The sequence below is a fragment of the Hyla sarda genome, chromosome 1, assembly GCF_029499605.1.
Source record: "Hyla sarda isolate aHylSar1 chromosome 1, aHylSar1.hap1, whole genome shotgun sequence".
NCBI classification, from domain to species: Eukaryota; Metazoa; Chordata; class Amphibia; order Anura; family Hylidae; genus Hyla; species Hyla sarda.
In genome coordinates this window covers 57,226,323-57,247,912 of record NC_079189.1, presented here as the reverse complement: position 1 = coordinate 57,247,912, position 21,590 = coordinate 57,226,323, and the positions used below count along the sequence as shown (strand labels likewise).

General features: G+C 40.6%; 1 protein-coding gene across 12 annotated transcripts in view; it reads right to left on the bottom strand.

Moving 5' to 3' along the window:
• The window catches only part of JAKMIP1 (janus kinase and microtubule interacting protein 1), a 167,264-nt gene that overhangs the window by 961 nt on the left and 144,713 nt on the right, over nucleotides 1-21,590 (bottom strand). For 4 of the 12 annotated variants that reach the window (XM_056555111.1, XM_056555114.1, XM_056555112.1 and 1 more), the window contains exons 15-22: nucleotides 18,596-18,637; nucleotides 18,394-18,447; nucleotides 13,469-13,534; nucleotides 11,450-11,530; nucleotides 10,766-10,843; nucleotides 9,513-9,716; nucleotides 5,447-5,512; nucleotides 2,188-2,232 (exon numbers count right to left, since the gene is read on the bottom strand). In XM_056555111.1, the coding sequence (XP_056411086.1) occupies nucleotides 2,188-2,232; nucleotides 5,447-5,512; nucleotides 9,513-9,716; nucleotides 10,766-10,843; nucleotides 11,450-11,530; nucleotides 13,469-13,534; nucleotides 18,394-18,447; nucleotides 18,596-18,637 (636 nt within the window). Of the gene's footprint in view, nucleotides 1-2,187; nucleotides 2,264-5,446; nucleotides 5,513-9,512; nucleotides 9,717-10,765; nucleotides 10,844-11,449; nucleotides 11,531-13,468; nucleotides 13,535-18,393; nucleotides 18,448-18,595; nucleotides 18,638-21,590 lie in introns of all 12 variants that reach the window. The other 8 variants (XM_056555118.1, XM_056555115.1, XM_056555119.1 and 5 more) reach the window with 8 other exon arrangements.

The following is a 21,590-nucleotide window of genomic DNA, read 5'->3' as shown; positions in this document are numbered from 1 at the left end:
GGATTTAGGGGAATTAGTTGTAGTCCAGTAGTCAGGCTAGTATTAGCAAGAATGAGGTTTAAACTCACGATTTTGGTTCTGCTGAGGCCGTAGGTTTTGAGGCCTAGTGTGTCTTTGAAAGTTGTGTAGCACCATCCTGTTAGTCTGGCATCCACGAGAGCAGCAACCCAAGAGAGCCATAATTGGACGCAGCTCCCTTATATGGGCAGGGGCTGGACTAGAGCTAATTGGTCCATACGGATGTCAATCACCATTACAGAGATTTGTGGGTAACACATGACCCAAGGACCTCCTAAGGTCCTACAACATACCATAGAGGTTATAAACATGGTCACATGACCGAAGGTCCTGCGACGCTGAACAAGGTAAGTACTATACATTTCTAGGGAATATATCTATAATTATCAAATATATACATTTATTAATATTAAAGTTAGACTTAAGGAGAGGCGACTAGGGGCTGTCCCACCTGAGGAACCCTACCTGAACGTAGTTACTCTGACTTTGGGGACCTCTACACTAGGTACTGGATGCAATACGGTACCGGGACACCACATATATTTTTCTTAGAAAGGCTTTCGGGACCCTTTTAGCTAGCTAAATGAATCAATCATCACATTATGTGGCAGAGAGTTCCATAGTCTCACTGCTCTTACAGTAAAGAATCTCTGTCTGTGGTGATGGTGAAACCTTCTTTCCTCTAGACTTAGAGGATGCCATCTTGTCATGGTCACCAGCCTAAGTATAAAAAAGATCACTAGAAAGATCTCTGTACGGTTTATTCTTATATCTGTACACTGCAGACATCATACAGATCATAGCGGCATGCTATATTGTTATCATAGAGTGGCTCTGTGCAGAGCATAACACTATTGTAGCTGGTGTTATGCCAATGGCATAGCATGACATGCTGCTTCTCTGTTCCACAGCTGCTACATCTGTAAAGTATCCCGAGCTTGATAATCTGTTTTAAAGGGATACTCCGCTGCTAGACCTCTTATCCTATATCCAAAGTATTGGGAATAAGATGTCTAATCGCGGGGGTCCTGCTGCTGGGGCCCCCCACGATCTCCTGCAGCACCTGGCATTTTAAACAAACACTGGGTTCCTGCGGCAGTGGTTGTAACGTCAAGGCCACACACCCTCAAGTCATGTCTATGGGAGGGGGCCTGTCGGTCGACACACCTCCTCCCATAGACATGAAGGGGGGGGGGGTGACCGTGATGTTGTGATCATGGCCTCCGGCTCCGAGCGTTCCCAACAAAATGTTCAGAATGCCGTAGCACCAGAGTACCCATTTATTACTGCAATCTACCCATTCCCTTATTGACCTTGGCCACCCTACTCTGCACCCCCTCTTCGGTTCTGTCATGACCTTCTTCATATACAGGTACCCAAAATTGTGCAATATTTCATGTGTGGTCTCACCTACATATAGGGACAAAACTATGTCTTTATCACAAGCAGCTTTGCCTCTTTTGATGCATCTTATGACTTTATTTGCTTTTGGCAGCAGCTGCCTGGCACTGGTTGCTAACGTTGAGTTGCTAAAGTTGAGTTTACTGTCCACCAGTACCCAAGTCCTATTCAGGCCACATTACTTGATAATCAATAGGCCCTGCCCCCTCATGACTTCATGCCCCAGCCCCTCAATGCAAGTCTATGGGAGGGGGCGTGACAGCTGTGTTTGCAGACTTGCATTCAGGGGGCAGGATGCCATGAGGGGGCGGGGCTATGACGTCACTAGCTCCCGGCGCCGGCTCAAATGTTTAGAACAGTTTGTCCAATTACAATGTGATACTACAAGGCACTTTTCATGCAGACACTGTATGAAACTGTCCATGTGGGCAATATTTGGCACTATTTATCTGTGTTGTTTATAGAACTATTCATAGAGGCGCTGTATGGCCCTTTTTATATACATGGCACCAGACTGCAACAGCCCCTTTAGTTAGCAGATCAGTGGGGGACACAGAGAATTCCTGAAAAAACCCTTATAAATGGGACAGCATTTATATATTTTCTTTCTCCTGTTCTGCATACAGTTCTTTATTTATTTATAGGTCTATGTATTGTGGAGTTGGTAACAAATATATCTACATGCATAAATCTAAACCTATTAAAACAAAGCAGCATTTATTCAGAAAAAGCTATAAGTATAATTATGTATATACAATATATACCAACCATGATTGTTTGCTGGAATAGATCGTCAAGGCCACAGAATGAATGCTAGTGAGAAAAACAAAAAAAGGAACAAAAACTATAAAATAAGATCAAAATAAAACATAAAAAAAGAAAAGAAAAAGAAAAATACTGTGAGAGGTGAAGAATTAGACCACAAAGTGATGCATAAAATTCCTACACAAAAGAATAACAATCTTGTTCAGTATCAACTTCTGCTAGTAAAGTTAGCGCACATTGAGGAACATATCAAAAAATGTTATTCTAAAAACATTTCTACTCTAAAATAGAAACTAAAACAATCACAGTGAATATAAGTCCTGTAGTTACTGTCTAAATGTATATAAAGACCTTGATTTTAAAGGGGTTATCCAGGAAAAAACTTTTTTTTATACATATCAACTGACTCCAGAAAGTTAAACAGATTTGTAAATTACTTCTATTAAAAAATCTTAATCCTATCAGTACTTATGAGCTTCTGAAGTTAAGGTTGTTCTTTTCTGTCTAAGTCCTCTTTGATGACATGTGTCTCGGGAACCGCCCAGTTTAGTAGCAAATCCCCATAGCAAACCTCTTCTAAACTGGGCGTTTCCCGAGACAGGTGTCATCAGAGAGCACTTAGACAGAAAAGAACAACCTTAACTTCAGAAGCTCATAAGTACTGAAAGGATTAAGATTTTTTTAATAGAAGTAATTTACAAATCTATTTAACTTTCTGGAGCCAGTTTTTCCTGGATAACCCTTTTAAGTCTGACCCAGGGACATCCCCAAAACAGAAATGCCCTGTGTATGCAAAACGTTCGTAACTGACAGATTATCATTGTATTTTAGTACTGGAGAATGGCATAAGCAATGCACTATAACATACTATAGTAAAAATACCTATACATATATTTAAAGGATTTAACCAGCCGGGTCAATGTTACAACTCACAGAAGGGCTACAGCTATAAGGGATGCATGGGTAGCAGTAGAACCCCAACCCTTGTGGTTAAAAGCTCTATCACATAAGAGGATAGCAGTGCAGTGAATGACACATGGTAGGTGGGGGCCCAGAGCTAGAAGAAACTCTTCTGGCGCAAATGTTACCATTTCCTGGAGCAAAATCTTCTTATACAATTTAGGCATTACTGGACAACTGACACTAAACTATTTACTTACTACCCAGACTAGGGTTCCTGGAGGTCTCGAAATATATCACTTCCCCAAATAGCTCCATGCACTTATAAACTCTTACCCTTGGCCACATCCTCCAGATGAAAGGTCACCCATTTATCAACCGCAACCATATGTGAATCCAATCTCCAATAAGGGGGAGGTGGGCGAGACCAAACAGCTCTACACTCTCCCCCCCAAATGGCACCCAGCTCTTCCCTCACCAACGTAACCCACACTCTCTTGTTCCACCTCCTACTAACTTGCTGACCACTCCTAACCCCTTAACCCCTGCCTGTCCTTACTCATTGACTTAAAGAGGAATGTCACTGACAACCTCCCCACCACTAGCAATTTACCCCTTAATGCGCTACTTAAACCCCTGTCAGGTCGCCACTACACCACCCTTTCATCTATGCTCTGTGGCTCTAAGATTTAGAAGTTCATAGGTAACCCTTGTGAGAAGTGTCTTGGAAGCCCTATAAACAAATTCTAATAACTTTACACAAGGGGTAACTGATGGACGTGCTCCTCTAGAGGTTCCTTTAAACAATATGTTACATAAAAAATATTTTTTGTCATTTAATGCATTTTAAAGGGGTACTCCGCTGCCCCAGCGTTCAGAACATTTTGTTCTGAATGCTTGGAGCAGACGGCAGGGGTTGCGATGTCACTGCCATGCCCCCTCAATGCAAGTCTCAGTGCGATGTCACTGCCATGCCCCCTCAATGCAAGTCTATGGGAGGGGCGTGGCGACTGCCACGCCCCTCCAATAGACTTGCATTGAGGGGGCTTGACCGTGACATCACGACCCCCGCTGCCCGCACCCAGCGTTCTAAAGGAATGCCAGGTGCTGCACAGAGATCGCGGGATAGGGGATAAGATGTCTAGGAGCGGAGTACCCCTTTAAGGCATCAGGAAATGTCCTAACATATTTTATTTTCCATATGCATTTTTAGCCATAATGAGAAACAAATTGCCCGAAAATTTGCACAGACAATAAAATACGTAAAGAAATTTTCCCACATGTGAACACAGCCTCAAAAAGGGTCTGTCAGTTCTCCTGATATGTCTGTTTAGGTGAATACTTGTATTGCCCATGAAATTATGATGCATCAGTTCTTCGAATGCTACATTGTGTCTATACTTACTGTTATTAATTTTTTTTTTAATGAATTTGTACATTTCCAGGAGGAATAAGAGAAGAACGGTTTAATGCAGTATTCATACAAAATACAAAAGAGCTGACAGATCTTCTTTAAAGAATTTCTGTATTGAAAGATAACTTTTCCCGTATCCAAAGGATAGGGTATAAGTTTTAGATTGCGGGGGGGGGGGGGGGTCTGCCCGCTGAGACCCCCCCCCGCGATCTCCTAAACGGGGGCCCTGGCAGTCTGCTGGAAAGAGGCGTGCCAACACCCGCACAGAGCAGCGGCCGACATGCCCCCTCCATGTATCCCATAGAGATACATGGAGGGGGTGTGTCGGCCGCGGTTCTCTGCAGGGGTCGTAACGACCGCTTCCGGCAGACTGCCAGGGCCCCTTTCAGGAGATCGTGGGGGGTCCCAGCGGTCAGACCCCCCCCCCCCCCCTCCACCGCCCCCGTAAGCTATAACTTATCCCCTATCCTTTGGATAGGGGATAAGTTATTTTTCACTACACTACTATAAGGTACAGGAGTGACGAGTGGACGTATTTTGTGGAGTACTAAAAACCCTATTCATGTGTAGCAAATTCTAATTCTTATGCGGATCTTGTGGGGTTTTTTCTCAGCAATTTTCCTATTTTCAAATAAAATCAAGACCCAATCCATATGTACATGCGGTGCAGAGGAAAATATGTTCACTTAGCCTATAGAGTACTGACTTTATATGTATATACTGATTTCTAAACATATTTTATATGGATACACTTTATGTCCTGTAATACAAGCAGCCATTCCTCTTTTGCATTTCTATTACTGTTCTAGGGTTTGGTGGCCTCTCTCCTATTGTGCTTAGTGAATCCTCGTGGCTCCATTTCCCGTATTACACATCAGCAGTCCAGTCACATCACATAATAACCTGTATACATTAGAACAAGCAGACATGAATTAGTCAGAATCTTACCTTTTCCTCTATCTCTTTGAGTTGCCGTTTTTGAAGTTCTATCCTGTCTTCAAGTTCACGGATTCTCTGTGAATGAAAAAGTGAAGAAACCATTTGTAGATGATATTATATGATGCTTTTAAAGAGGACGATGGTTTGTATCAAGTACTAGTGATACTACTATTATGGTGCTAGAAAAGGTAATAATAATTGATGAACCTAGCTGAGAATCACACTTCTATGTTGAGAAGGGATGAGAAGAAGGATGAGTTTGTTCAAAAGATGAGAGCAATGTCCTAAAACAACCCATTTGAAGTCTTTGTGAACCCTGCTGAGTTATATATTAATGCACTTTATCTTTGTATTTTAGTATGGTTAAAGGGGTGTACTCCAGCCCTTATAGTGCAAAACTGTGCAGAAGAATAGCAGATTCTGTCTCCAGAAGAGACGTCGGCACTTTAATACATAATGTGATTCTATTATATACAGTATGTTACTCACTAGGTCATGCAGATTCTTTATGTCTTTATGTGTCTAGTTTTTGTATTTGGGTCACAAATCCCTCTCTCCTGCTGCTCACTCATTCTGACAACCACTGCTCAGGAAAGGGCATGTCCGAGGCAAGTACTGAGTCCGCCCTTACCATAGATTTACTTCCTCCCTGAGTCTGCTGTGCTGGGACTCTTCATCCTACTACTGTAGGCTGCTCTACAACAGAGTCTACAACCCCCTCCTCTCTGTTTTCAGACAGGAGTCTGGCACAGAGGAGTGATAGACCCCCCTCACTTCCTGGACTTTGCCCCCGCCTGTGCTTCAGCATGGACAAACATAATGCTGCGGCCAGACAGGACCATTTTCTGGATGGTATGGGGACCCCTAGTGGCCTTATTTTTTATAAGCCATGATTTCTATAGAAAGGAGATAACAATGTTTTATGAAGTATATTAGAAAGGTTAATGTTTTGCCTATATATACAACATATAAAATGTTTTTGATTTTGGCAGTGCGCATTTAAGGACAGAATCAGCTATTTTCTGTACAATCCTGCCTAGTGTTTGTCTATCTAATTGAAAGTATACCTTAATACAAATAATATATTAAAGTATCACAGTGGCAACCTAGTCACTAGATGGCACTTAGAGAGAACCTTCATTGATGTTATACATTGAAGCCCTCTTTTCTCTGGCTCAGACTCTCTGCATCTCTTGAAGGATATAAGGCCTTAATTGGTGGTTAATGCTATTTGCAAACTGCTTCTTAAGTGTTAATCCCATAACAATGGCAAGCAGCGACAGACAGAGGAGACTGTATACCCAGCCTCTTACCCACAGGTTATCAGAATGTTGTATTACTACACTTAGGAGGCAACAATTGATATATATTAGTGTTCAGAAAAGTGGGTGACAACCAAAAGGACCTCCTGCACAGCAATGATGGATGTATTGCTCCATAGCGAAGAAGATTAACAGTGAGGAGACTAAAAAAGCTGGGTGGCAACCCAAGTGTACTGGCAGCCTTGTTGTTAGAGACAGATCTACTAATAGTAGGAGTAAACTAAAACTAGATAGTCTAAAAAGGTGCAGAAATTTTAGTCACTGCCCCTTCTCGCTAAACCACACCCATTTCCCGCTATGCTATGCCACTTGTTCAAGGAGGCGCAAAAGTGTCTAACACTTATGAACTGCATTAGTTTTGTGATCCCTTCAGAAGTGTCCATTACCCTAGTGTAATATCTAAAGCAAAATATAAAATTTAGCTGCAGTTTTTCTCAATTCTACCAGTGATGTCTATTAGTTGGTGATGGAGAGAATTGGTAACACCGTCCGGCGCGCCCAATGACTTACTGAATTTATGAGCTCACGGATGAGATTTGCCACCACAAGACAAAGTTTAAAACACTTAGAGGGTGCAGGATGGGGGCAGACTTACTAAGCCGATTACTCCGTCTGTATAGCCATATGGGAATCCAGGTATATATAGTCTGACATGTAAATGACTATTACTATTCTGGATGATGGAACAAGAGGAAACTATGGATCAGGAACATGGTAAGGAAATTGTATTTTCTCACATGTACATTCAAATTCTATAGCTTCTATATGGCTAGACTTCAAGAAGCCTTCACATGGGTATATAGTTTTATACATATAGTGTGTGTGGGTGGGTGTGTGTATGTATGTATGTATGTATGTATGTATGTATGTATGTATATATATATATATATATATATATATATATATATATATATATAGATACACAAACAAAGTAGACGGAAAGGATGAAGCAATTGCAATATCTATAATATCTTCATCTTACATGTATGTCCCCATAAAGTACCTATAGTATACATGGAATATCTCTAGCTTCTTCTATAGAGATACAGAGGTATGTATTGTGTATATACTTAGCCCAGCTCTCTCAATAAAATAAAAAATACTTACTGAGGAACTGCAAGCTCCAGAATGCCCTGAGCAACGTATCAGTGTTTTTCAGACTGACATATTAACCTCCTTAATGAATGAGCAATTTTTGCCATAACAGAAATACTGTATTAAAAATATATTTGTTAATGTTTATAAATTATTTTTATTTTTTTGACCTTTTGGTTTTTGTTTTGTTTCTCGGTTCACACTATTCAGTTTATTTGTAGTTTTCAACTGCAGCAAGAACGCATTTAAAAAGTTTCTACAGCAGATTATATGTGTTCCACTGCACTGGCAATAACTACATTGCAAAACTACTACAATTCTTGGTGAAAACTTATGGGGCTTTCAAATACAATACAATAAAAACACAAAAAAAATTAAGCTGTTTTGCCATTAATTTCTTCAATTATTTTAAAAGTTGGGGCCATTTTATTTATTTTTATGTATAACTATACAGAAAATCTTTTTTATAATCCTTTGTATGTAAAGCCCACATTCACGTCATGTTTCGCTCAGATGTCACCGGTATACATGTCAACCTGCTAAAAAGGTATGCTGACGTCAGGGGCGTCAATAGGTCCGGGTATCCAGGGCAGAAGCCCCGGATTTTTAGCCTAGTTCCCCGAATCTCTAGCGACCACCTCCTACAGACGCAGGTGAAGTGAAATAGAAGGGCAGAGCAGAAGCGGTCAGATCTCTGCTTCACCTTTCACTCGTAGCCTATGAACCAGCCGAGATGCAATTCCCGCACTGGGCAGCACGATGATATGACATCGATACACTCGCATGCTGCAAGACTGAAGAGAGGGACTAGGGAAGGAATTGTTTTTATTTTTCTGTTTGGCCAGAGTAGTACATTATTAGAACAGTGGCACAGAGGGTCATTATTACTATACAGGGTCAAACGGGTCATTATTACTATATGGGGCACAGGGGGGCACTATTACTGTATGGGGACACAGGGGGGCACTATTACTGTATGGTGGCACATGAGGCACCATTACTATATTGGGGGCACAGGTCTTTCATTACTATCACAGGAGGAAATATAACCGGTACAAGGGGCAGAGAAGTTGTCATAGAGGAGCAACAACCACCCCAATCAGAAAAGACATTGGGTTTAACTATAATCACTATATCAATACATATTTATGGGGCCCCATTGAGTTTAATGGACAGTATGTTTATTTCCCCGAACGTTTACTGTTTTTGTTTCAGACTCAAACTCTGGACTGGGTCTGCTGCGCTTTTGGGTCTCAGTATATATATCAGTATATGTTGGGTAAGTGGACCCTTACAGAAAGAAACAACCATGAATGCCATAATGATGAAGAGGTAACAACTGGTTTTAAGGCTGGGTACACGCTAGTATTTTTATATCTGTTTTATGGCCACTTTCATGGCCCCACTGTGGGTCTGATGACCAGATTTGGCATCAGCTGTCAATTCAGCTGATCAGACGCATGGATGGTCGGGGACTTGTGGCTGTAATAGGGATGTACAAATATGTAAGTATGTATTAAACTAATGTGAACCCAACCTCAAGGGAAAACTTTGCTATGCATAATGGGGTTACAGTTTAAGCACTGTGGAAATTCTTAGGCTGAGTTCAAACAAGCATGATGGTTTGGAGCAGGTCCTGCCGGATGGAAATCTTGTACCTGTTGTGCCTGATGTAAGAGCTCCATTCGCTCGTGTAGGATCTGACTGTCAAACTCTCGGCTTTGCCGCAGGATCTGCCTTCGTAGCTTTTCCACAGCCGCCCTTAGGTCTTCCCTCTGTGCCTCATTCAGACATTCCCTGACCCTTCTCCCTGGCTCATGCTGCAACGCATTATAGAGTGTGGCCTCCAGCTCCTGGATTTTCTAGCGCAAGTCACAATGTTTACCAGCAGTTGCATGTTCAAGGGATACAAAATATGTAGAGAAGCAAATAAGAATACAGAAATGTAACACCAATATATTGTTCAGGATGTCTTATGACTTACATATATCTACATAAATACAAAAATTTATAAATAGATAAACTCTTGTAACAATTTAATTAGTGTTGGAAAATGCCTATTTTTGTAACTGCATGAAAATTTTAAGAGTAAGAGTAACCTGGAAATGATGGTGTTAAGAGGACAATAGCCAATACATTGTCCAATTGTGATCTGGACTGGAAGACCCAATCCAATGACCAGATGAGGATTGGCTTGTATAAGATAACTTGTTATTCATTTTCCTGCACGTCATTGTGATTGGGATCCCACACAATAAAAAACATGAAGGTGGTAATGAGGTTGTTGTGGGCGGTCACAGGTCATACAGCAGTTCCCACAAAATCCCACGCAGTCCCGCAAACCTCTGAAATACCACAGGGGGCTGATGAAATGTCACAATGGGGTGCCAAAAAGGAAATTATGAAATGGCACAGGGGGGTACTATCTCTAAAAGCTGTGACAAAATGCTTGCGGGAGAGGACAGGATTGGACGCACATGTTACAGGAGTGGAATACACACCCTGCGGGAGCAGGCAGTAATGGTCAGGAATCCAGCGGAGGCAGGATTAAGAAAACAGTATGCGCAGGACTCTAACGTGGACCATTACTTTTAGTAACTACTAATTAAAAATCTCCTTATTATTTACTCTCTCCGGGGGCCTCCATCTGTTCAGCAGGACTGAGCAAAGCTGGGCACCAATGAATCCCAAGAAACCCCATTGAATTTAATGGGGTCCGTTGGGTTTCTGTATGTGTCCACCATTTTGCAGGATCCTAACTAGACAAAAAAAAAAAAATACAGCATGTAGCATTTTTCGTCCTTTTATAAAAATAGAATCTGTGACAGAGGCCCTGATTGGAGCCTCTGATGCAGATCCGCAGATGTGTATATAGCCAAATCATTATTTTATATTGTAATCGGGTTCATACCATATGTGCTTGATCAAGTGCTTGCTTCCGGTAATCTAGTTCTTCTTCTAAGTAGCCCTTCTGTTTGCTGAACAATTCCTAAAAATAAAAAAAAATTGAAAAAAACGACAAGAATTGGTGGGAGAAACATAGAACAAGCAAATCAAGAAGCTCCAAGTAACAGTATGAAATATTCCTAAAATTGAGAGAACGTCTGCCAAATAAAGAATGGAATGAAAAATTAAGAAATGACAATGGTTTTCAACCATACGCAACATTAGACTAGTGACTTAGAGTGTGTTCTCACATTCAGGTTTTTTTGTGCATTTATTAAAGCCAAAGCCAAGACCAGATATGAGAAGAGGATACGTCTCAGTATACCTGAACGCCAGTCATGATCTGCTCACAACAAAAACTGCATAAAAAACACAAACAGGTAAGACTACCTGCACCAAATATACTTCTATAGTAGACGGCAGTCATTATATTTGCCTATAATGTGTTATTAGTTCAAGGCAGGTGAGGACCTGCATTACTTCTTAGGAAGCACCATGGAAGTTGCTCCAAATGGCTTATCCCAATGCTACATCTGGAGTCATGAAATAAAGTGACCATGGATATAATAAAAATGTAAAATGATTTGAGAGTTGAGCAGAATGGAGAATGTTTGGGTGATTTAAAGTATTTTACAAAAACTCCACTTACTCGCAATCTTACCTTCTCATTTTCCAGATCTATCATTTTCTGAGTCAGAGCGGCTTCTGTCACCTCAATCTGCTTTAACCACTGAAACCAAACACAAATATAACATACAACCAATAAGTCAAGGCAGAGTCTCATTCCTAGAGAATTGCATCTTTATAGATGATGATATAGATCAGGTAGTCAAGAGCTGGCCATTAATGCCAACGTCTTTTATCATCTATGATTGCTCCCCTGAGAATAAAGGGATCTGACATGTTTAAATCTAACATCATTGACATTTGCCATCAAAGGAAAGTCTGGAGGCACCATACACGGTCAGCCATTCCCAACAAATTTGATGAGTTCCGCTGACATTAAAGGGGTTATCCAGGAAAAAACTTTTTTTATTATATCAACTGGCTCCAGAAAGTTAAACAGATTTGTAAATGACTTCTATTTAAAAATCTTAATCCTTCCGATAATTATCAGCTGCTGAAGTTGAGTTGTTCTTTTCTGCTCTCTGCTGACATTTCTGCTTGTCTCGGGAACTACACAGAGCAGAATAGGTAAAATACCGCTCTGATGGAAGCATTTTTTCAAGGTTTTTGAGATCATATACAGATATCATAAAAGTGTTGGGCTAGTACGGTATACATGAGACACGTAGAAAAACACGAGAAGACTCGATGCAGAAGCTTGGGAAATGTACCTAGCAACAATGTACCTAGCAACAATTACAAATTACATTTCTAAATGTGGTATGACAAACGCAACCTTATTTACGTTAAAGCTAACAATGATCCAGCTGATTTTGCCAGGAGAGGTCATTCAGGGTTGGCTGTAGTCAATGGCATACATAGGAGAGAGGGGGCCCCATAGCAAAGGCCACAATGCGCCCCCTATTATGGTGTCTTATTTTTTCCCCCCAAGACAGGAAGATCTGCTTTTCCGTGAGCCATTGGTCATTTCCCACCTCTATTAATTTGTTGACAATGCAGATACCTAGAGAGAGACGATAAAGGAATGGGACCAACTGGGGCTGGGGCCCCTCTCTCTAAGGGTCCCATAGCAGCTGCATGGTCTTCCTCTATGGTACTGTATGTACATCCTTATTTGTAGTCTGCCAGTACAGAAGCTAATCTTACACATGATCTCTCTCTAATGGCTCATAGAGGGAGGACCCGAGCTGAGGCCCCTATTATATGATGTCCATATGTCCTTACACACTATGGGGGAGATTTATCAAAACCTGCCCAGTGGAAAAGTAGCTGAGTTGCCCATAGCAACAATCAGATAACTTTCATTTTTGAAAAGGCCTCTGAAAAATGAAAGAAGTGATCTGATTGGTTGCTATGGGCAACTCAGCAACTTTTCCTCTGAACAGGTTTTGATAAATCCCCCCCCCCATTGTCTCTATGAGAAAACCTCTTTAAAAAAGTGTTAGACCTCTTGGCTAATTTATAACTTCCATTACGTCTAATCAGAAATAATAAATCAATGAGTAACATTTAGAATTCACCAGAGAACCTGTTTAGTCCAATTATATGTAATACATGTCTCTGCTGAGCTCGGAGGCAGCTGATTGAGAGGCGCTAAGCAACCAAGAGATAAAACCCCATTCTCTTCAGGAGAGAAGAAGCTTACGAAATTGTTTCAGCAGCTTTTCCAATACTAATCTGCAATTAGTAGCTTCACCAGATGGATAGAAGGCCCATTATATACCGAGAACAGGCCCACGAGCCGGAATATGAATGACATTACACTAGTACTTCTGCACATCATTATCTTTTTACGCCAAAAACTAAAACTGTAGTCTAGAATGTTCAACAATGCCAACTTCTATCTTACACCACATATTTTAAATATAATGTATTATCTATGTAACATTTTCTATGTGCACTGGGGGGAAAAAATCTCATTTCTCATAGATTGTAGGCCGGCATTATCAGCAGAATACAGCTAACCAGGATTTGTAGCAGCCTGTATTCTATAAACTGAATAAACAAAAGGGGAAAGGATTGTTCAATAAAAGATGTATACCTTTTCACAGAGAGATAGTACAGTCCCCGCCTGAATTACTGCAACCTGCTCTTCATTCCGCAGATTCTGTAAGAAAGGCAAATATTACAAATACCCTACATGATATAAGGTCTTCATCTCTATATACATGGTTCTGATATTCATATTGTACAGTATTTATCACCCTCCTCCAGCTTCATAGAAATCACTAAACGATTGAAATAATTTATACAGTAATTTTATGCATTTAAAAAACCTTGGAACCACCCATCAATGTAAATTATTTTTGAGTCCATGCCGGGTTTTTCCTGTGTCTGGTTAGAGGTGATTCCTCAGTCTATATAATGGATTCATTTGCTGGGTTTTTAGGCTGGTCTTATTGGTACAGTCTCCTGTAGCCAGAAGGCTATGTGCTTGTTTGTTTGTCTGTGTTCACATGAAACATTTAGGCATTGCTACTATGAGTTTTCTGGTGTCCCTGTCTTGTTCAGTCTAGATATATTGTTTAATACGAATTAATATTGTTTTGTTTGCACGGCTTCAATATGTTGGCCTGCTTTGTCCAGTCTCATATTGATTTTATTGATACTGTTAGTACTCTGCTGTCTTTTCCAGTCTGTCCCATGTGGGTTTTAGCATTTTGTATTGAAAGTTTCTGTTGAGTATGGCAGAGTTCTTCCTTTGGAATTATCCATTTCTGCTGTTAAAGGTTTCCTTTAGTCTGTGTTGTTCTGCTGTGTATCTGTTTTTTGAACAGATATCTCACAAGGCTACTATTCCCAACAAGACTACTACTTTTATTGGCCACTAACATCTAATAGTGATATTGCCATCTGCTTTTGTTTCCGATGTTTGATATCAGCTTTTATAAATGTGTTGAGTGACTGCTGATTGGTCCCACTATTTGGCCCTTCCATAAGTCCTGTGGGCATCTGAGTACGGGGAGCTCTTTTTAGAACTAAGGAAATGCCACTGTTAAAGCTAAAACCAGTACTGCAGTCCAGCGACCTGTCAAGGTCATAAAGCCAGACCCCTTTTCTTTTAGGTGAGTTGGCTGGTTGACATCAGAGTTGGGAAGACAATGGCTAGTGAGGTGCATAGTGGCTATTGCTTTGAATGAAAGTTGAGGTGGACATGTGCATGGGTGGCTCTTTCTATGGAAGCCTATGGGAGTTACAAAAACAGCTGTGTATCTTTAGAAGGATGAAAAGTGACAACTACTCTAAGCAAATGTTTGTCTTAGAAAAATGTTTCCAACTTTTCCAGCCCATTGGGCCACAGTTTTTTCTTACTATGGATTCATATTTTATTTTATTAGTACTACAATTATTACTGCTGCATTGTTAAGTAGCAGCAGTGTCCAATTCTAGGGGCAGTTGTTTGGTGGATATCTTGCACTGTCAACCATCATTCATTAGTAGAGTTCTTGGAAATACCCTGGGTTCCCCTAAACTGTAGTTGCATTCGGTTGTCAATAAGATGGCACTCTAGACCCAGTTGTGGATCATTTTTTGAGATTAGCCAAAAGTGGAAGGATTTTATTACATTTACCATAATGAATTTAAAGTGTACCTGTCATGTCACAGAAAACAAAAATGCTTATATATTACTCACTAGGTCATGTCTTTATATGTCTAGCTTCTGTATTTGGAGCACAAATCCCTCCATTCTGCTGCTCACTCATTCTGACTTCCATTGCCCAAGAAGGGGCATACCCCAGGCAAGCACTGAGCCTGCCCTCACTCATCAGGCATTCACTTTCTCCCTGAGACTTCTGTGCTGTGTTGGGTCTCTTCATCCAACCACAGCCGACTGCTCTGTAACCCCCTCTTCTCTGTTTTCAGACAGGAGTCTAATAGGACAGGAGTGAGCACAGAGGAGTGCTAGTTCCACCCTCATTTCCTGGACTTTGTCCCCACCTGTGCTTTAGCTGGGACAAAGGTAATGCTGCAGCCGGGCAAGATTATGTTCTGGATGGTATAGGTATATTAGAAACGTTAATGTTCTGCCAATATGTACAACATATAAAAACTTTTTGAATTTGAAAGTGCCCATTTAATATAGAGTTATACTATTCCATCTCTATGCACATTTTACCCTAGTTCTCCACTAGGTATAACACTCATCTGATTCCTCTTTGACAAGGTGACCAACAATATATGATTAAATTCTTCATTTTATAAGAGATCACTGGCTGTATGTGTGATCTGAAATGAATGAAGCTCAGTTCACATCTCTTATCAGCTCTTTATCCTGTGGATCTGTTACACCCTGATGGCTCAGCCTTCACATATTAGAGTCACTCTCTCAGTATAAGTCAATGCTCATTGGCCCATAATAATTTCATGTTTTATAGAGACAACTTTAAAATAAGTGATGAAAAGTAGAAGGTGAAAAGCAATAGATAATCTCTACTGTATTCTCTGCTCATGTTTTAGGTTGAACTTGACTATGTAACCATATTGATGCTAGTTGTTTTGGATATAGTGGTCTTGATGTATTAATATTTAATTTTTTTTACCCTTTCTACAATAAATTTCAATTGAGTTTTCCCTTATATTCATAAATATGCTTTTCATGTGTCCGTAACTTTTGGTGCATTGGCTATGCGCCAAAGGGCACCCAAACAGGTTTTCATTTTTTGACCTTTCTTTTTATAAGTGCAGAATCACATTGGGGTGGGGGGGGGGGGGGGGGGGTAGACACCAAAAACATGGCGGAAAATAAATACGATACAGCTTTTCACCACAATTAATAGTGAACTCCAATGGTAAATGAGGGCCAATATGTACATCTTATGTATTTAAACTTAAAAATTGCAAGTAAATATCTAAATTGCATGTAAGACCCATAAAACGTGCTGAAAACGCCAACAAGATGCTTAAAATGAGCTTCAAAAAAAGAAAAGTGCACACAATAAAATGCTTTAAAAAAAGCTTTACAATTTTAGGCCCATTTTGAACCTCAAAATATACTTTGTGAACATAGACTTAATGTGATTATGTCAGCTGAGCTCCCACATTGCATTGCTTTTCAGCACAGGGGTACTCCGGTGAAAAACTTTTTTAAAATCAGCTAGTGCCAGAAAGTTAAACAGATTTGTAAATTACTTCTATTAAAAACTGTTAATCCTTTCAGTACTCATCAGCTGCTGTTTGCTCCACAGGAAGTTATTTTCTTTTTAAATTTCTGTCTGACCACAGTGCTCTCTGCTGACACCTCTGTCTCAGGAACTGTCCAGAGCAGGATAGGTTTGCTATCAGGATTTGCTCCTGCTCTGGACAGTTCCTGACATGGACAGAGGTGTCAGCAGAGAGCACTGTGGTCAGAATGGATAGAAATTCAAAATGATAATAACTCTCTGTATTATACAGCAGCTGGTAAGTACAGGAAGGATTAAGATTTTATACAGAAATAATTTACAAGTCTGTTTTACTTTCTGGCACCTGTTGATTTAAAAAATAAATAAATAAATAAATAATTGTTTTCCATCGGCGTACTCCTTTAAATGGTAACGCTAATTAAAACTAATTTTTGCTATTGTACTCCTTATGGTAAATAAAAAATATTTCTAATATATTTAGTTTAAAAAAAAATGACGTTTTCTATGTTTTATTTGTACTCAAAAAAGCTCAAGAGCACATTTGCCCCCATCTCATACACAGACTTTGGACCGAAGCCAAAACACAAGAAGTGCAGCCTGGACTGCTGAGGGGGGTGTATCCTCATCCAATCATAGCTCCTCTAACACTTAACTGCCATATGCTGTTGGCTGGACCTCCCCCCCCCCCCTCCGTCAGCACTTCAGGCTGCACTTCCTGTGTTTGGGCTTCGGTCCAAAGTCTGTGTATGAGATGTGCTCTTGAGCTTTTTTAACATCTTAAGGACCAAGGACGTACCGGTACGTCCTGAGTCCGCTCCCGTTCTATAACGTGGGGCCACGGCGCGGCCTCGCATCATAGCGAGTCGGGCCCATGCTATTAACCCTTCAGACGCAGCGTTCAAAGTTGATCGCAGCGTCTAAAGTGAAACTAAACTACCCCCGGCTAGCTCAGTGGGCTGTTCGGGATCGCCGCAGTGAAATCACGGCATCCCGAACAGCTGTACGACAGCAGGAGGGTCTCCTACCTTTCCTCCTGTTGTCCGATCGCCGAATGACTACTCAGTGCCTGAAATCCAGGCATGAGCAGTCAAGCGGCAGAATCATTGATCAATGATTTCCTATGAGAAACCATTGATCAATGTAAAAGATCAGTGTGTGCAGTGGTATAGCCCCCAATGGGAGCTATAACATTGCAGAAAAAAAGTGAAAGAAAAATGAATAAAGATCATTTAACCCCTTCCAAAATAAAAGTTTGAACCCCCCCCCCCCTTTGCCCACTTATATAAAAAAAAAAAACTGTAAATAAAAATAAACATATGTTGTATCGCCGCGTGTGGAAATGTCAGAATTACCGGTATAAAAATATATCATTAATTAAACCGCACGGTCAATGGTGTGCGCACAAAACAATTCCAAAGTCCAAAATAGTGCATTTTTGGTCACTTTTTATATCATAAAAAAAAATGAATAAAACGCGATCAATACAAAAAGGGTACCGCTAAAAACTTCAGATCACGGTGCTAAAATGAGCTCTCATACCTCCCCATACGCGGAAAAATAAAAAGTTATAGGGGTCAGAAGATGACAGTTTTAAACGTATACTTCATTTTTTTTTTAACAAAGTATATTAGAAATATTATTTTTTTTATTTACCATAAGGATTGCAATAGCAAAAATTTGTTTTAACGAGAGTGCTCATTTAAAGTTTGGATTTGAATGAAGAAAGTAGAAATTACTGAACTGCTAAAAAAGACGGTACTTGCTGGGTAAAGTATATACAGTGTTTATGCCAAGGAGCGACCACAGATTAGTAATTCATTATCAGGATGAATCCGGAAATTACCCCATTATCTCCCAGTATGTCCAGCTTCTTCATCAGCTCCGAAATATCCACATCCTGAAAGAGAGCAGCCACATGAGAAGGTGAGAGCAGGCTGTACCCTGTGGGGATGGTAATAATCCAGATACACAAAGCAGAGAATGACTGGAAGCAAATGTACAAACAGCGATGCAACTTGAAGATGAGGATTGTTGTAAATACATACCATGCAGCTATAGTCTGGAGACTCTTTATGTCCCATTGAGGCCTGCAACAGATTGTAGAGCAATCATCTGCAGGTCTCCTCCGCATCTAAGAGCCTGAGTCACTGCTCAAGCATCAGTACAGGATGTTCTATACAATGGCATGAGGGATGTGTGGTAAATGTATCACCGATAAACAATAGGACATGCCCGTTTTATGGCACTAATAATGCAAATATGTGTAGGGGATATTATTATGGACCTTATAATGTCCAATATAAAGTATGTTTGTTATCTATGTATATACTGTCATCTAACATTAACCCCGGACCCCATCAATCAGAAGGACAAAGGGTCTATTCCGCTTGTGAAATTCCACTTCAAATGAAAGCCCAATAGACTTCTATGGGATTCCGCACTCCCATTCACACTTCTGAATTTCCGCTTGCGGAAATTCAGAAGTGTGAATGGGAGTGCGGAATCCCATAGAAGTCTATTGGGCTTTCATTTAAAGGGTACCTTTCATCAAAAAAACGTTTGATATATTATAGATTGATGCATGCAGAATAACTTTCCAATTGCATGTTATTAAAAAATATGCTTCTTTCTATTTAATTTTCTACTTTGAAAAAATGACCACTAGGGGTCTCCCTACCAGTCCTTCTTTATAGATTTCAGACTCATGCTGGAGTCCTAAATCTCAAACTGCAGCTGGGACACAGACAAGCTCAGCACTGCTCCCTGCCAGGGAGTTTGTCTGTGTTCCAGCTGCAGTCTGAGATTTAGGACTCCAGCATGAGTCTGAAATCTATAAAAAAAAAATAAGGACTGGTAGGGAGACCCCTAGTGTTAATTTTTTCAAAGTAGAAAATTAAATAGAAAGAAGCATATTTTTAATAACATGCAATTGGAAAGTTATTCTGCATACATTAATCTATAATATATCAAAAGTTTTTTTTTGATGAAAGCTACCCTTTAAGGCAAAATTCTGCCGTGTGAATGGACCCAAAGAGGCTGTGCTGCTTCCTAGACAGTTTACTGTAGTAATCATGAAGGTGTTGTTATTTTCATGTAAGTTACTAGTTAATCATGGTAAAGGGGTCATCCAATTTGTTTTAAAAGTAACAGGTATCAATGACTGTAAAATAACTATACCATATACTCACCTTTCCCGGTCAAGCCCTGGCCCCTTCATTTCACCCTGGTGCTTTTGTTTACTTGAGGACATACTGCTGATCATGTTGTGAACCGGATGCAAAGAGCTTTGAACTTCATCAGGAGAAGCCTGAATGAAGGTAAGTATACAAAGCACTGGGGCTGTATGGAGTGCCGATGCTGGACCAGGAGAGGCGACTATAGTTGGCATAGTTAGGAATTTAGGCGGCTAGGGCTGTAAAATTGCTATTTAAACAGATCATGCAACCTGTTTTATAAAGGGGGTCCTATGTTCAAGATCCTTCACTGGTGCCCAAATGGGGATTGGCTAGAAAGAGCGTCTCTCTGTCCAGCATTACACAGACAAACCATTTATGTGAATAAGCGCTGTGTACTACTTAAAGGGGTTTTGCAGCCAAAAACTATCGATGGTCTATCCACAGGAAGTAGTGATGAGCAGCATTGCCCATATTCGAATTCGCAATATTTCGCGAATATATAGACGAATATTCGTCCTATATTTGTGAATTTTGCGTATTCGTTATATTCGCATTTTCGCATATGTGAATATTCGCGTATTGGATGAAGAAAACAGTGAGGGGGTGGGCAACTTTACTATTGGTTGCTAGGAATGTTGTTGATAACCTCTGTCAAGTGTATTTGCATCATTCTAATTGGCCCACAAGGGAAAAGAAGGAGTATGCGAATATTTACATATGCGAATATTCACATATGCGGGGAAAAAACCGAATATTCGCAATTTCGAATATATAGCGAATATATTCGCAATATTCGCAAATTGGCGATATTCGCAATAAAAATTCGAAATGCGAATATTTGCACCCAACACTAACAGGAAGTGGCATCAATAATTGATTGGCAGGGTGTCAACACCTAACACCACTGCCGATCGGCCCTGCTGTGGTGACCCGTAGCCAAATGGGACCTGAGCTCAGTGGTCTCAGCCCTTCTCGCTGTTAGGGGGTAGGATTAGAGCTGATCGCTGTTACAATTACAGCTGATCGCTGTTAGGGGTTAGGATTAGAGATTAGGATTAGCGATTAGGGTTATGATCAGGATAAGGGTTATGCTTAGGGGTAAGGATTAGGATAGTGGTTAGGGTTATGATTAGGATTAGGGTTATGGGTTAGGATTAGAGGTTAGGCTGGGTTCACATCACATTTTCTCCCATACGGGAGTGCATACGGCAGGGGGGGAGCTGAAACCTTGCGCTCCTGTATGCCTTTCTATGCGCTCCCGTATGTCATTCATTTCAGTGAGCCGGCCGGAGTGAAACGTTCGGTCGGCTCATTTTTGCACCGTATGCGCTTTTACAACCGGACCTCAAACCGTGGTTGACCACAGTTTTAGGTCCGGTGAAAAAGCGCATACAGCGCAAAAATAGACATTCCGCTACAGGGACACAGTTTTCTTCATTACACCGTAAATAAATAATGAACCCTGCTGAATAACTATTGATGCCTATCCTGTGAATAGGCCATTGAGTTTTTGGACAGAAATACCATTTCATTTTCTTAGTAGTGACACAGCAGAGAAGCTAAAAACTTCCAAGTTATCCCAAGGATTACAGATGATCACTGGAGGTCCCAGCAGGAGGATGTTTTGTGATTTGGTAACAGGTGACCCTTCTAACAAGTAGGGATTGTTCTAAATGGACAACTCCTTTAACAATAAGATGGTCACAAAGTGTTACCCAGCTGGGGCTGTAATCTGTGGGGAAACCTTGCAGGGAGGCTATATATTCACACAGCAGAATTGCTGCGCATCCGTACCAATTCCGCATCTGTATTCTATTAGGTGGTTTCTGGCTTGTGCGGATTCTGTGCAGAATCGGTATGCGGA